Source organism: Schistocerca cancellata, chromosome 2 (assembly GCF_023864275.1).
Source record: "Schistocerca cancellata isolate TAMUIC-IGC-003103 chromosome 2, iqSchCanc2.1, whole genome shotgun sequence".
Classification (NCBI taxonomy): Eukaryota; Metazoa; Arthropoda; class Insecta; order Orthoptera; family Acrididae; genus Schistocerca; species Schistocerca cancellata.
In genome coordinates this window covers 564253992-564271470 of record NC_064627.1, presented here as the reverse complement: position 1 = coordinate 564271470, position 17479 = coordinate 564253992, and the positions used below count along the sequence as shown (strand labels likewise).

General features: G+C 45.8%; 1 protein-coding gene across 1 annotated transcript in view; it reads right to left on the bottom strand.

Moving 5' to 3' along the window:
* LOC126156453 (uncharacterized) overlaps positions 1-17479 on the bottom strand; it is a 283948-nt gene that overhangs the window by 31543 nt on the left and 234926 nt on the right. The window contains exon 3 of the mRNA XM_049916311.1: positions 871-1008. Coding sequence (XP_049772268.1) covers positions 871-1008 — 138 coding nt within the window. The remainder of the gene's footprint in view (positions 1-870; positions 1009-17479) is intronic.

The window sequence follows — 17479 nt, the reverse complement described above, 5'->3', positions numbered from 1 at the left end:
CTGGCTCGTCACAATACGCCAGTCAGTACTCTTGATGAACTGTGGTGTCGTGTTGAAGCTGCATGGGCAGCTGTACCTGTACACGCCATCCATGCTCTGGTTGATGCAATGCCCAGGCGTATCAAGGCCGTTATTACGGCCAGAGGTGGTTGTTCGGGGTACTGATTTCTCAGGATCTATGCACCCAAATTGCGTGAAAATGTAATCAGTTCTAGTATAATATATTCGTCCAATGAATACCCGTTTATCATCTGCATTTCTTCTTGGTGTAGCAATTTTAATAGCCAGTAGTGTAAATAAATGCTCTGTTGCAGAATATCTTAACTAAGTTCGCACTTCTTTTACCCTTCTCTATCCAGTAACGATCTCAAGAAGTTTGTCACTAAGGTACAGAGTTAGACAGTGAATTACAGAGAATTGATTGAAGAAGGGAACAGTGAATTTGATAGGGGAAGGAAGAGTTGGAGAGAGAAAGACTGAATTAGAGAATGAAAGAGTGAGGTAGAGAGGAAAATTGAATTAGAGAGGGAAAATGTGAGAGAGGGAAAGAGTGACAGAGGAGGCAAATGAGAAAGAGAGAAGGAGAATGAGTTAGAGTGGAGGATAATGATGTAGAAAGGGGAAAAAATGAGTTAGACAGCGTGAGAGGAAGGGCGAGTGTGATAGTGAGTTAGACGAACAAACACACACACACACACACACACACACACACAAACACATACACAGAGATAGAGTGGAGAGAGAGAGAGAGAGAGAGAGAGAGAGAGAGTTAGAGAGATAGAGAGGGGGGAGGAAGAGTGGGAGGGCGAGGAAGGGAGACCATTCTTCCAGACCATTCTTCCAGGTGGGCGGACACTTGCAAGTGCATACCGGCGAGCAGGTACATGACGCCAGTGATCAGAACGGCGCTGATCTGGTGTCGCAGGACTCCGAAGGCGCCCACCAGGGCTGCGCTGCCCAACACGATGAGGCAGACCAGAGCGCACGAGATGGACAGGTTCTGCATGCCTGCAACACGCAACGCACGCGATTCATTTAAGTTCATTTAGGTTCAGAGCTTTCAACAGAAAGCCGTCTGTTTTAAATCAAGTAAGTAGTGCAGATCATTACGTCCTCGTTTAACTGTGTAGATGAAGATCGGAAAAATAAACACTTTGGTGTCATGACTCAATCGGTAATCACAATGAAAAAGCTGATTGGTATCATCTACATGTCACTCCACTCACCAATTAATTGCGAATATCAAAATTGATTTAATAACCTTAATAATTACTGCACAAACAAGTCTGTACATGACCATAGAACGAGATGCAGGCTGAACTTACCAAGAAAGAAATAACAAAGAACTCACACAGCGTTTTATCGGGGGATAAAATTGTACAGTAAATTACTTAAACATATTACTAAAACACACTTATTCAAAAATGCAGTTCACAGGTGCCGGTTAGGCAATACAGCTTGTTCGGAAATAGTCTGAATAGATTGCAAAAGTGTCGCACGATAGGCCGTGCTGAGAAATTATTGTTAAGAAAAAATCCGGTACACTGCGCCAATTCCGAGTTAGTTAGCACTGAAATTAGCCCATCAGACAGTTGCACGCGCAAATTGTAACGGCCAGCGAGATATAATTAGTGGCAGTTGTTCTCATAGCGTAGACGCCTTTGACTAGGGTTTGACCCTTACTACCATCCCACGTCAAATTTTTGTATCGCTCTCTTGTCGCAAACCAGACGGAGAACGCGTTTGGCGCCATCACGACTGGCGTACTACTTGAATCTGCGAGCGCAACGGCCTGATTGGCTAGCTTCAATACTAATTGACTCGGAAACAGCGCAACGTATCGAATTTTTCTTAACAATTATTTCTCAGCACAACCTACCCTGCAACACCCTTACAAGCTTTCCTGACTTTTTCTGACCGCCCTGTATATTCTACACAATGAATGGTTACCTAACATAGAATAGGTTTGTTTAAAAATGGTAAAAATGTAACAAAAATGGTTCAAATGGCTCTGAGCACTATGGGACCTAACATCTGAGGTCGTCAGTCCCCTAGAACTTAGAACTACTTGAACCCAACTAACCTAAGGACATTACACACATCCATGCCCAAGGCAGGATTTTAACCTGCGGCCGTAGCGGTCGCGCGGTTCCAGACTGAAGCGCCTACAACCGCTCGGCCACTCTGGCCGGCAATGTAACAGAAGTAAATAACAATAAAACAACTGTCATTTCACAAAACACTAACTTTTGTTCTGGACAACACTTCAGTAAAGCTCTGAACCGGATGATGCTAACGTCCTATCCTCTTTTTGAGCTCAATATCTGACCCATTACGGGGAGAGATTCGGCTGTTCAGAGAAGCAAATGGGGAGATGCGGTACGCAAAACGGTAATTAAATGCCTTCGTCAAGATCCGAATGTCTACGCAGCGAGCGTGTTCAGTGGCCGTTGTTGAGAAATGAAAGAACAACTAGCTTTTTACGTTATGTGGCCGCGCGGAGGCGCCATGTCACGGATTGCGCGGCCCCTCCCGCCGGAGGTTCGAGTCCTCGCGCGGGCATGTGTGTGTGTGTTGTCCTTAGCATAAGTTAGTTTAAGTAGTGTGTAAGTCTAGGGACCGATGTCCTTAGCAGTGTGGTCCCTTAGGAATTCACACGCATTTGAACATTCGGCGATGTGAGAAGACGATCATTCGAAGCAAAAATGTCTATTAAGCATGGGCCCTAAAACACATATCTCAAGAGATACGAGCCCTTGTTCAGTAGAGGAGATAGCTTTTAAGATGTGTATGTAAGAGCCCATGTTTACTGGGAATTTTTTTTTCTTATTTATGTCCATCCTGCCGCCTCTCAAAACATGAAAACTAAAGAGGTTGCGGTAGAAGAGTTTTGTTTCACAGTATCGTATATGAAAAAGTATTCATAACTCCTAACGTATACACTATAGCGCATATTTTTACCATTCTTTTTTTTTGCCTCGAATGGTCGTTCCTGTCATATCCCAGAATGTTGAGTAATGCTAATGGGATACAAACAAAACAGCGTTGTACATTATGGATCAACAGAACGACGATGTGCTGTTTGTAGTAGATTGGTCTTTTATCCTGAAGGATATGTGTTCGAACTGAGATCCTGCCAACGTGATATTGGTTTTCTGTGATTTTCCTATATTACTTGAGTCAAACGGCGAGAAAGTTTCTACCACAAGGCCATGACCGACTTCTTGTTCCACCCTTGTCACACTAGATCTGTAAGTACGTAATTGGCCTGTACACCGGATTTCTCTCCCAAAGGTCGTCAGACGCATTTTCTCTGGGTGGAGTCATCCTAAACAATTACTGATTGTCTTTCATGCGACCAGCAGTATCAGCAGAAAGCATCGGTTTGTTTCCCTTTACAAACAAAATATTTTTAAATCTGAATTTTACGTACCAGTCTAGTCCGATATTCGTTTTGCCGATAAGTACTAACAGGGGCAGTACAACACGAAGAATAAACAGCAGTCCAGCAGCGACTGAGTAGCGCTGCACGCACGATGGCGGTGGCAGTCTCAGCGGACCAGGGTAGTGCTAGAGTACTTGTTTGTTCTTAGAGTTTTACTGTCCCTGTTAGACTAATCTTGGACAACATTAAAAATCATTTTGTTTTTAATTGGAAATAAACCGACGCTTTCCGTTGGCACTGGGCTTCTCATGAAAGACGTGATGAGCACCATTTTTTTTTTTTTTTTTGGACTCACTCCAGAGCTACACAACGCAAAAACAAAGTTGCAGATATCCGCTGAAACACCAGAGAAAATGAACCTCATGACTCTTGGAAGAGACCCTGTATGTGAATTACGTAATATTTTCAATATCCCTGTAAAAGTGATCTACGAATGAATAAAATTACTACTGATGGAATGCCTGTGCCTCGGCACCTTCGGCGGGCGTCTAACGTCTTCCTGACGTCTCGCCTTGACGAGTGGCTGGTATTGCCAAAGTTTCACCCTGCATTTCTGGTGGCGGAGTGGAGTCGAGCTCGTAGCCGTAGATTACATGTACCTGTCGAGCCATCGTGCAAGGGCTTTTCTCCACATTACCGCTGTGTTTCTTGCCTAAATACTTTCAACAGTTGTTCGCTGTAGTATCGGAGTGCAGGATCCGCCTACCTTTAAGCTCTCTTCTTTCTGGTCGAAACTATTGTCATGTCTGTGAATTTCTCTTCCAAGGCTACAGTCAAGTTATGGTTGTAACATTCTGTGTTTATTTGCTAACAGTGGATGAGAGCAGTGCACAGACAACTTCTGGCATGATCGCGATGTATGACCTGGGACTACGCCCTTCAGCGGTCATATCGTACTTTTTAGCATCACACAATTACCGGTGCTTCAGCATAACAAGCTACCGCTTCTACTTGGTATCAGATTTAGTGCCTTTCCGTGATAGGAATCTTCTTCAGGCTCTTATTTATGCCGATGGATTCGTAGCGTGACCTCACCGACTGCCTAAAATACGTGATTTCGTGACAACGAAATTTCGTTTTCCTTCTCTTTTTCCACACAACTGCTTACTCTTTTCCTGTCTGGAAAATATTGACAACTCTTGAGAGCCCTACTTTATCGATCTAAAGTACCGACAAGTAGACGCGCACAGAAAATCTACTTCCTGAAGCAATGGTGGCGCGTGCTTGAGGATGTGTTCACATGATGGTCATACGGCGCATTATATATTATCCTTCTTACACAAGCATACGCCTATAGTCATGAACAACAAAATCTGGAAATTTGTGGTAAGGCCTTATGGGACCAAACTGCTGCCGTCATCGGTCCCTAAGCTTACACATTACAATCTAACTTAAACTAAACTAACTTACACTATGGACAACACACACACCCATACCCGGGGGAGGACTCGACCCTCCGACGAGGGGGAGGCACTCGGATTGTGAAATGGCGCCCCAGACCGCGCGGCTACCCCGTGCGGCCATGAACAAGGAAAAAAAATGGTTCAAATGGCTCTGAGCACTATGGGACTTAACTTCTGAGGTCATCAGTCCCCTAGAACTTAGAACTACTTAAACCTAACTAACCTAAGGACATCACACACATCCACGCCCGAGGCAGGATTCGAACCTGCGACCGTAGCGGTCACGCGGTTCCAAACTGAAGCGCTTAGAACCGCACGGCCACACCTGCAGGCCCATGAACAAGAATTTCAGTTGAAACTTCGAGGCAGATTAAGACTGTGTGCCGGTCCGAGACTCGAACTCGGGACCTCTGCCTTTCACGGGCAAGTGCTCTACCAACTGAGCTACCCAAGCACGACTCACGCCGCGTCCTCACAGCTTTGCTTCTGCCAGTACCTCGCCTCCTACCTTCTAAACTTTACAGAAGCTCTCTTGCGAACCTTGCAGAGCTAGCACTCCTGAAAGAAAGGATATTGCGGAGACATGGCTTAGCCACAGCATGGGGGATGTTTCCAGTTCTGCAAGGTTCGCAGGAGAGCTTCTGTAAAGTTTGGAAGGTAGGAGGCCAGGTACTGGCAGAAGTAAAGCTGTGAGAACGGGGCGTGAGTCGTGCTTGGGTAGCTCAGTTGGTAGAGCACTTGCCCCTCGAAAGGCAAAGGTCCCGAGTTCGAGTCTCGGTCCGGCACAGTTTTAATCTGCCAGGAAGTTTCATATCAGCGCACACTCCGCTGCAGAGTGAAAATACACTCCTGGAAATGGAAAAAAGAACACATTGACACCGGTGTGTCAGACCCACCATACTTGCTCCGGACACTGCGAGAGGGCTGTACAAGCAATGATCACACGCACGGCACAGCGGACACACCAGGAACCGCGGTGTTGGCCGTCGAATGGCGCTAGCTGCGCAGCATTTGTGCACCGCCGCCGTCAGTGTCAGCCAGTTTGCCGTGGCATACGGAGCTCCATCGCAGTCTTTAACACTGGTAGCATGCCGCGACAGCGTGGACGTGAACCGTATGTGCAGTTGACGGACTTTGAGCGAGGGCGTATAGTGGGCATGCGGGAGGCCGGGTGGACGTACCGCCGAATTGCTCAACACGTGGGGCGTGAGGTCTCCACAGTACATCGATGTTGTCGCCAGTGGTCGGCGGAAGGTGCACGTGCCCGTCGACCTAGGACCGGACCGCGCGACGCACGGATGCACGCCAAGACCGTAGGATCCTACGCAGTGCCGTAGGGGACCGCACCGCCACTTCCCAGCAAATTAGGGACACTGTTGCTCCTGGGGTATCGGCGAGGACCATTCGCAACCGTCTCCATGAAGCTGGGCTACGGTCCCGCACACCGTTAGGCCGTCTGCCGCTCACGCCCCAACATCGTGCAGCCCGCCTCCAGTGGCGTCGCGACAGGCGTTAATGGAGGGACGAATGGAGACGTGTCGTCTCCAGCGATGAGAGTCGCTTCTGCCTTGGTGCCAATGATGGTCGTATGCGTGTTTGGCGCCGTGCAGGTGAGCGCCACAATCAGGACTGCATACGACCGAGGCACACAGGGCCAACACCCGGCATCATGGTGTGGGGAGCGATCTCCTACACTGGCCGTGCACCACTGGTGATCGTCGAGGGGACACTGAATAGTGCACGGTACATTCAAACCGTCATCGAACCCATCGTTCTACCATTCCTAGACCGGCAAGGGAACTTGCTGTTCCAACAGGACAATGCACGTCCGCATGTATCCCGTGCCACCCAACGTGCTCTAGAAGGTGTAAGTCAACTACCCTGGCCAGCAAGATCTCCGGATCTGTCCCCCATTGAGCATGTTTGGTACTGGATGAAGCGTCGTCTCACGCGGTCTGCACGTCCAGCACGAACGCTGGTCCAACTGAGGCACCAGGTGGAAATGGCATGGCAAGCCGTTCCACAGGACTACATCCAGCATCTCTACGATCGTCTCCATGGGAGAATAGCAGCCTGCATTGCTGCGAAAGGTGGATATACACTGTACTAGTGCCGACATTGTGCATGCTCTGTTGCCTGTGTCTATGTGCCTGTGGTTCTGTCAGTGTGATCATGTGATGTATCTGACCCCAGGAATGTGTCAATAAAGTTTCCCCTTCCTGGGACAATGAATTCACGGTGTTCTTATTTCAATTTCCAGGAGTGTATCATTCTGGAAACAGTTTCAGTTGTTCATCTTCCTACAGTTTGCACACAGCCCTGCAGTCTAACATGGAAATGGCCGTAGTGATTTCGGGTGTCACTTTCGGAGATGTGTTCCATGTTGCTTTTAGTTTCTCAAGGGAGACAGCCTTATACAGACGAGATGAGACGCCGCGCCATTGCGTCGACGCCTGTCCAATGGGTGCGAGTCCGATAATCGTGCAGGTCAGGGTACTTGACGACCAGCAGGAGCAGGCAACACACCCCATCAAGGTGTATCAGACATCACAGGCGTTAACTAGTAATAAATTTCTATTGTACCTGAAAATAAGAGTACGTGCGTAGAAAATATTTCCCTGGAATGAAGGCAAACAAACCGAGAGAATTTAAGCAGGCTGCGATTTTCCTTAAATCAGGAGATTAGAGGGAATCTAGGTTACTACAAAATACTGTATGTGTCACTGCATTTACAAATGTAAATATAGAGAAATGTAAAAAACGGAACAGAAAAAAAATATTATAATGTTGAGGGGAGAAAAAACAGTGGCATATGAAAACAGCGGTCGAGCAAAACCAGTGGCCGTTCTAGCATTTACATTGAAAGGAAAAAGTGAACAGCTATTAAGGATAATAAAATCCATTTCCAGCGTAAACTGACACACAATTTCTAGTAATATATCTAAGATTATATGGGTCCACGTAAATATAAATAGGAAAAGCCGTGATAAAACTGATTGTGGTAATTCTAGCGTAGGATTTAGCTGGAGTGGACTTCCGACTGGGGGTTGTGCAGTTGTGTGCTTGCTCTGGCAAACAATTGTTTTATTAAACAGAAAATTTCTTCTTTGACAATTAACGAAATAATAATATCGCTTCTGAATGCAATATCCGGCTCAGCTATAGATCCTGAAGCCTGGGAATAGAACAACGCAATAAATGAATCTAAACTTAAAACAATGATAAAACAACTTGATATCAACACAACCACAGTAACAGTAAAATTGGAAGTAACAACAAGAACAGAAAAAGTTCTCAAAATTCGACCTAACGGTCAAAAATTAAAATAATCGTAAAACGAAAATAGCTTCCACACACGAACCCTCAGACTTAACTGGGCATTCGTAAGTTCACACTTAAACTTAATGCTAGACCTACCAACCACTCCGTTCACAGGCTACTCACTGTTATCAGCGCCAATACCATGCTACTAAAATACCACCCACGCAAAATTAGCAGTTACAATTCCTTGTACAACGGAATGTACCCATACTAGTCATAACCACAACGTAATAATAAAAGACGAGATTAGCTAAGCTCTTGGTTCGAGAAATAATTGCACGCCCAACACACAAGCAAACACAGTAATCTCAACACAGTCCATGTGGAATATGACTGACAATTAGTTACACTCAGTGCATACCGAGTGTAGTTAGTTTTTACAGTATATATAAATGACTTGGTAGATAAAGTCGAAAGTTCAGTGAGGCTTCTCGTGGATAATGCCGTTGTATACAGAGAGGTCGCAATGCTAAAAGGAAAAAAAAAAAAAACTGTAGCGAAATGCAGGAAGCCCTGCAGAGGGTCGGTGGTTGGTGCGGGTAGTGGAAATTGACCCACAACGTAAACAAATGTAACGTATTACGAATACACAGAGAGAAAGACCCTGTATTGTATGATTACACGATTTTCATTTAGTAAGCGTGAAAGGATCATGGAGCTGCTTAGCCAACTCAGTGGAAGACGCTGCAAGAGAGGCCTTCTTGACGGTCCGTTTCCCGAGAGCGTTGTTTCTGGAAGAGTCATCCAATATTTTAATATTTTGCTTCCTCCTAGGCATAACTCACGAAAAACTTATGAAGACAAAGCCTTACGCTCAATCGTTTTTCCTGTGAACCATTCGTGACTGGAACGAAAAAACGGGTAGTGACATTGTTACATACAGCATCCTTCGCTACGTACGGTAAGGTGGCCGGTGAGTAGAGATATAGATGTAAATACCGCTTGTGCCCCTTACTATCGATTAAACTCAGTTTGAATCAGCTCAACCATCCAATATTCCACTGTTGATCACTAAAGAACGCTTGCGATATGGAAGGCCCTGACTGCATCTCCTCTGGAATAGCCGTCCTCTCGCCCGGGAAAGACACCGACCACCTTCTTGACTTATTTGTTGTGTCCACACTGCAGCACCGCCCCACGTCGGCCGTTTGTCGAGTTCCAGTACAGAGTCCTCGGCACACCACCTCTGCAGAAGGCTTCGTACTCGGTGCTGACCACTGACTGTCCGTGTTGACTCCCACTCTCCTCACATCTTTGATTGCCGCAACTGTGACGCCTGCGACCTGCTACACCATTTCAGACGAATTTGGCCAAAGCCCCGCGCCACGCCAGGACTCGTCGGCCTATCATACCAAGGATACCGGTGAAAGCTCTCCTTGATGTCGCCGCATCCTCCCGTTCCGCTATCCACACCTCCAAGAACATCCCTCTTCATCGACCTCCGCCGCCGCTCCCAGTTCGGTCACGCACCCCGTTGACCGCCGGCGACACCGCAGCCTTCTCGTCCGCCCCACCGCACTGGCACTGGCTTCCGGGAAACGATTCCTCGTTGCGAGCACCGCAGATGACTGACCTCCAAAGTTTGCAGCTCAGTGACAGGCAGCGATAGCTGCTGCACAACGGCGCTGACGACGCCACGCCCTCTGACCAAAGATGCGCGCCAGAGCAGCAGCACAACTGCAGCCGGCTGCGCGGGCAGGAGTGTGAAGTGCCGTAAGTTTTAAATTTACTGCACATGACACAGAACAGATTGGGAACAGCGGAAAAGAATCGGTCAGGAAAACATTATGTTGCGGTAGTGTACGAAGACTGACCCTACAACTTATCTTAGAAAATAGATTAAGCAAAGGCAAACCTACGTTTCTAGCACTTGTAGACTCAGAGAAAGCTTTTGAAAATGTTGACTGCAACACTCTCTTTCTAATTCTGAAGGTAGCAGGGGTAAAATACAGGGAACGAAAGGCTATTTACAATTTGTACAGAAACTAGAAGGCAGTTATAAGAGTCGAGGGGCATAAAAGGGAAGCTGTGGTTTGGAAGGGATTGAGACAGGGTTGTAGCCTATCCCCGATGTTATTCAAACTGTGTATTGAGCAAGCAGTAAAGGAAACAAAAGAAAAATTCGGAGCAGGAATTAAAACCCATGGAAAAGAAATAAAAACTTTGAGGTTCGCCGATGACCTGGAAGAGCAGTTGAACGGAATGGACAGTGTCTTGAAAGGAAAATATAAGATGAACGTCAACAAAAGCAAAACGAGTATAATGGAATGTAGTCGAATTAAATCGGGTGATGCTGCGGGAATTAGATTAGGAAATGAGACGCTTCAAGTATTAAATGAGTTTTGCTATTTGGGGAGCAAAATAGCTGATGATGATCGAACTAGAGAGGATATAAAATATAGATTGGCAATGGCAAAGAAAGCATTTCTGAAGAAGGAAAATTTGTTAAGAGCGAGTATAGATTTAAGTGTCAGGAAGTCGTTTCTGAAAGTATTTGTATGGAGTGTAGCCACGTATGGAAGTGAAACATGGACGATAAATAGTTTATACAAGAGGAGAATAGAAGCTTTCGAAATGTGGTGCTACAGAAGAATGCTGAAGATCAGATGGGTAGATCATATAACTAATGAAGAGGTATTGAATAGAAGTGAAAAGAAGAGAAATTTGTGGCACAACTCGACTAGAAGAAGGATCGGTTGGTAGGGCATATTCTGAGGCATCAAGAGATCACCAATTTGGTATTGCAGGGCAGCGTGGAGGGTAAAAATCGTAGAGGGAGACCAAGACATGAATACACTAAACGGATTCAGAAGGATGTAGGTTGCAGTAGGTACTGGGAGATGAAGAAGCTTGCATAGGATAGAGTAGCATGGAGAGCTGCATCAAACCAGTCTCTGGACTGAAGACCATAACAACAACAACAGTGTACAAAGTCAGGGAAGCATAAATAGAATCCCCAGTGCGAGGGAACGATTGTTCTAATCGCAACTATCGCACAAGATGTGGCTCAGATAACTGTGTTCAAAACCAAAACCAGCGCTTTGTGTTGTGGACGGTAGAGGGTGACTTGGGATTTTGTAGTGATTGCATTACTTGTGTCCAAAAAGTAGGTGCTGACGTGAAGGGGTTATGATGTGCTTGGTGCTTCGTGCGGTTAGACCAGAGCAGTGATGAAACATGTGTAGAGACACTATTTTGATCCTGCAGCCTTTGTCATATAAAGAATGGCTTTAATTCCTTTGTGTCTTGATTCACAGTGGCAGCAGGATCACAAGGATGTCTGAGTTTTTGGATATGTCAGAACGAATGGACACCACATGTATACAACCCAAGCGATAACAGCCACTGATCCCTTAATTGCACACGCACAAGAAACTTGTACTCTTAAGAGAATCTGCGAGATCCCGCGACTAATGAGGCTAATGAGTAGGGGCACTACATCAGTGTGGTATAAGTTGAGAAGTTGAGTCGGATGGGAAGCGTACTAGGATAATCCGTGCGGGTGTGGGGACCACTGTATCTGATTGATGCAGTGGTTAGCGCATCTGCCTACTAAGCGGGAAACCTATGTTAGAACCCTACCAGACAAATTTTCAACTTGCTTCACTGATATAAACCACTGCCCACTGGTAACTAACGTCTGCAATTCCTTTATGTCTTAAGACAGTAGTACAGAGTGATCCATTCTCTGTCATATGCAGCAGTCCTTTTACTTACGATGATAGGACTTGTGGGGCATAGCATTCTGAGAAAGATGTAGGGGCTTCAAAGAACAGGAGCCGGTCAATACAGAAAGTGATTGGTCTAGAATTGTATATCAGGATAGAGAGAATATCGGACATCGTCGAACAAACTGTCAGAATTGCCCAGGGGAGATCGTCACATTGAGAGGTGGCATGAGCCCCTCTCATATTTCTATCTTACTCTGAGTAATTCGATTTTCCTCTCTAATTGCATGTGGTGAAAAGTTGCTATTCCTTCACACGTGGACTTCCCACGCAGCGTCTCTCGTCACATAGGTGGTCCGGTGACAGGCGGGTTCTGCTGATCTTGAAAGGGTTAAGCCGACGGGTGTGAGGGAGTCGAATGGATGCTTTCCAGACGCCGACATTGTCATAAGAACGGGGGCGACACGCCTACAGGGGTCTGGTGGAGCGGCTGCGCTAGAGATTCCGTTACTTTGCAGAAACTTAGTGAAAGCACTTTCTGGCGGGCTACCAGCGAGGCGTGGGAATGTGTTCCCAGGCAGTCTTGGCGGGCAAATTCCCGCGTTTTCTGCAAAATCGTAACTGTGATTGGCTTGCCCAGGGGATAGCTTCGTGACGTAGCAAAATCGGCGCAGAAATTGGCAGCAACTATCTCCATTGGTGGAACAGAACTGCGTCGGCAATAGAGGGGAATTTTCCGCCGGTTTTCGAGTTGCTGATTGGAACGTTTAACGACGGCCACTGTCGTAGGGGCGGGAATGTTCTGTGTTCAGCTGGTACGGGTGCTCTTGAGAGAGTCGGCTCTCGCCTTTCGGTCGGAGTAGGTTAGAAGACTGAGCTCTCGCTGCTCTGGACAGCCTGCCTTCCGTTGGCTGTCTAATATACTTTCTTTTAATTGTAACTGTTTGACAAAGTTGCTGAAGTTTCGACTTCAACATATTTTTCCAAGTATAGTGGGCACTTGAGCGTTCTGCATACAAGCGGCCTATATTTTCCGTCTTGAGCAGTTTTGGTTAAAGTTGACTTCATCGGAGTTACTGTGTGACTTCATTCGTTAAAAACAATCGCTGTACCGTCAGTGATTGCGTGGCGAGCCTTATTCGTCTCCCTCAGAGGCGCATTTGTTTTGATAGGAAGTTTTTAGTCTGGAACAACCAGACCAGGATAATTTGTTTCGGGCTATACTCGTGACATTATCATCACCACGACTGGACGTCGAAGCAACCAGCCAACGCTTCCGGTACGCCAGATCGTGTCCTTGCAGTTAAGAAGACAGCTTGGTAATGTATGTCCGCAGCACCGGCAGATTAGGGAATTTTGCTCCGTGATAATCAGAGCTCAGCAGAGCGCGTCTGTTCCCGTCTTTTCTTACGTGGTTCTGTCTTGGGTGTTCATTGTCTGAGTTCTCACTACTGTAACAGCAATTAATGTTGGGTTGACTGGGTGTTTCTCTTAAGATTTGAGTTGCAAGGAATTGGCTCCACATACCACTTGGTCATAAATGTCACAAGCTAGTTTACAGACAACTTCACCTTCACAGCTATTATTTGAGTATCCAATCTGACGTATTGTAAATGTTTCATGTGCTGTGTTTATTATTTTGAGTTTAGTCATAATAAATCAAATCGTTATTTTGGACAGAACTTTCATTCTGTAGATCGACAGAGCAACCCCTTCATTTCTCACCACGTTAATGAAACTTATTTATCAAATTAATGTCTATGAAACTAAATTACTGCAGGTGCCAAACTCTTTTCTACTCCACTTGCAGGGTCGATTAGAGTCAGTTCGCGTTTCTTCTTAATCCATGTGCAACAGCAAAAGTCGGAGTTAGAAAAGGGGGGTGGGGGCTAGAGCATCATTTCCATATGAAGAGTCCAGAAGAATTTAGTGTTAGATACACTGCTAGCCCCAGCACCTCGCAACATCAGACTCTGAAGTTTTTTTTGTGGACAACAGAATCAAAGCACCTTGAATCCAAGAGGTACAGAGGGGTTTAGACTAAATGGGAATAAAGGAAGGAGAGATTTACAACAGGAGAACTTTTAAATGGCTGAGGCAGCAATGGGGTTCCTGAATAGGTTTAGGACAAAAACATCTACAGAAGAGAGAAATCGTTTCGAAAGATTGAGAATGAAAAAGTACTTGAGAGCAGAAGACAGGAAACTGGTGCTAATTAACGGAGAAAGCGAAACGAAGAATAAGAAGAAGGCTTCCGACGGAGGTGGAGGGAAGCGTGCGGCGCCGCGGCGGATGAAGCGGGTCCAGCGGCGCGCCGGCAGTAACTGTGTAACGCGGCCCTCTCGAGCGGGGAGGGCCCTCCAGCGCGGTCGGCCGAGTGTTTTTAGACGTGCTCGGCCACGTTGTCGCGCCGCGCCGGCTCGAGAGCGGGCCGTGCCCTGCCTGACCCCTGACCTTCGCGGGCAATTGCCGGCCGTTCTGGCGCGCGGTTGGTCGATACCGCGGCAGCCCGCAGCGCGCACCCTATCAGCGCCCGCTGCACCCCCATCCACACGCCCCACCCCGCTCCTAGCTGCCCTGATGTATATTTGGTACCTCTGCGGAGGCACACTGCGGGCTATTTGCCAGGCCTATATATAGCACAGCATGGGAGACAAGTTGGAACCACTCTCTCTCTCTCTCTCTCTCTCTCTCCCACCCTCTCTCTCCCCTTTTTTTTTACTATCATCTGGAACGAGTCGCGGAGGACTCAGCAGTTTTTCCCTTCCGCATGGCACAGCGAAAGCAGAACTGCAACGTGTGGGCCCATTCTTTAACCTCTTGCGGCTATCCGGATGTAAAGGTAACTTTGGTAGTATCCCAAGGGAGTGTTACAGCCTATAAGTGCATAATGTTGCATCTCTACAACATGATTAGTAAAATTGTTTTGTGCGCCTCTAGTGGGAATTTAGTGAATTATTCCGTTTCACAGATGCAGCTAAGTTCTTCGAGTATCTCAGATACTAGGTGGGTAGTTGTTGGCTGCACTGCAGACTACTGGTAACCTGTTTGGATGAGTGCAGAGGAAGCTGTCAACTGTCAATTTTACTTAGTTTTAGGTTGTGTTCCCTTTATTAAGAGCCAGTTTAGGAAGAAGGAAATAAAAACCACACAAAAATGGTTCAAATGGCTCTGAGCACTATGCGACTTAACTTCTGAGGTCATCAGTCGCCTAGAACTTAGAACTAATTAAACCTAACTAACCTAAGGACATCACACACATCCATGCCCGAGGCAGGATTCGAACCTGCAACCGTAGCGGTCGCTCGGTTCCAGACTGTAGCGCCTAGAACCGCACGGCCACTCCGGCCGGCAAAAAGCACACAAACTAAAGCAAGTGTGCAAATCCATATTCAACGAGAAAGGCAGTCAATAATTCAACTTTGGATTTTACATCGTATTTTGTGCATGTTGAACATGTGCAACACACCACTGGTGAGCTTATTTCGCCTTTTCACGATTTCTCTGTAGATGTTATTGGATAGTGAGGTACTGCTATCTGGAAATTCCTTATTATTATTTAGCGACGAGTTTCAGATTATGGGTCGATTATTGAATCACGACAATTTTTTGAAGAACGGTGCTGCTGCAAGAGATGTAAGACAGCTATTAGATTTATCTTCAGGGAGTACTGATGAGCTCACTGACTTAGTTGGGGTTGGGTTGTTTGGGAGAAGAGACCAGACAGCGAGGACATCGGTCTCATCGGATTAGGGAAGGACGGGGAAGGAAGTCGGCCCCGCCCTTTCAAAGGAACCATCCCGGCATTTGCGTAGAGCGATTTAGGGAAATCACAAAAGGAATGCCGGGCATTTGCCACACCGGACATTTGCCACGCCGGACATTTGCCACACTTGCCCCTTCGCCAAGTAGCTTGAGTAGCGATCCCTCAGGTAAGGGACGCCCTTCCTCGTACTTCTTCTGTCCGCTTTGAAACCGCCGTCTCCACATCTTACTCGATACAACCAGCACGTAAGGGACCTCCTTCTTCGACATTTGGCGAAATACAGAGCTTCTTTTCCGAAATACCGACGATTATGTCAGTATGTAATTAGTTCTGCCAAGTATAAATATAGATCCCTCTGTTTGTACGGTAGCTTCCTTTCACGCTTACTGATTGCGATAGAAACAGTCCATCGCCATGGCAACAACAAGAAAGGAACGATGTAACGAGAATGCGAATGTACGCTAATCATTTCTTTTTGATCACTGCATTTGTGCCTACTGTAATTACTGCAACTGCATACCCAAAAGACAATAAGGAAAGAATAAATGGGTATGTGAATGTTTGAAAAGAAGAACGACGTATTCCATATTAATTTACTCTCTAAAATCATTAGTTAATAAAGTGTAGCGGGACAATGTTCAAAACATAACTGAAAACACGTTCTCTAAATAGAGGTAAGAATATCTATGATTGACATGTCATCTAAAGTCGACGTACAATTTTAAAATGTTAGAAATAAGGAAAGGAAGTAATACAGAATGCAACGTTTGTAACGTACGTTGTTCTTTTACATTGTTTAGCTCTGGTATTTACAGCGTCACAGAGAAAGCATCCTAGGTTCTGGAGGGAAAAGCTGTAGTTGTAATTATCTGCACTTCAACAGAAACAAGAAGGACAACTTAAGGAAAAATAATGTAATGTGTGTTCAAGCTCACAATCGACATTGTAGCAGATAGTTCCTGTGACTTAGTATGGGCAGAGGTTATATTCTACAACCGGAATAAATTAATAACTGGCTCCTTTTACCGACCCCCTGTCTCAGATGAAACAGTTGCTGAACAGTTCAAAGAAAACTTGAGTCTCATCACAAATAGGTACCCTTGGCAGTGGCTTCAATCTACCTTCCGTATGTTGACAAAAATATATTTTCATACCCTATTGTAAATAGAAAAGAACTTCCGCAATTGTTCTAAATGCTTTTTTTAAAAATTATTTTTAACTATTAGTTGACGAGACCATTCAGATTGTAGCTGGTTACGAAAACACACTTGACCTCTTAGCCACAAATAATCCTGAGCATCACGACGGATGCGGGGATTAGTGAACACGCAGTCGTAGCGAGGCTCACTTCCGTAACAAAGAAATTCACCGAAACTAAACGCGAAATCTATCTATTTATAAAAGCAGCTAAAAATTCGGTTGACGTCTTTCTAAGAGATAGTCTCCAATCGTTCCAAACTATGTAAATGATGACCATATGTGGCTAAGTTCAAAGAAGTAGTATCAACAGCACTCGAGATATTCATACCAAATAAATTAATAAGAGACGGAACTGATCCCCCATGGTACACAAAACAGGACAGAAAGCTGCTGCAGGAGCAGGGCAAAAGGCACGCATAATTTAGACGAACGCAAAATTTCCAAGATTGGTGAAGTTTTACTGAGGCTCGAAATTTTGTGCGGATTACATTGCGAGATGCATTTAATAGTTTCCACAACGAAACTCCTTCTAGAAATGTGGCGGAAAATCCAAAGAGATTCTGGTCCCAAGTTAAGTAAACCAGCGGAAAGGCTCAGTAAGTACCTTTACCGCGCGACAGCGACGGTAGTGTTACTGTTGACAGTGCCAATAAAGTGGAGTTACTACATGCATTTT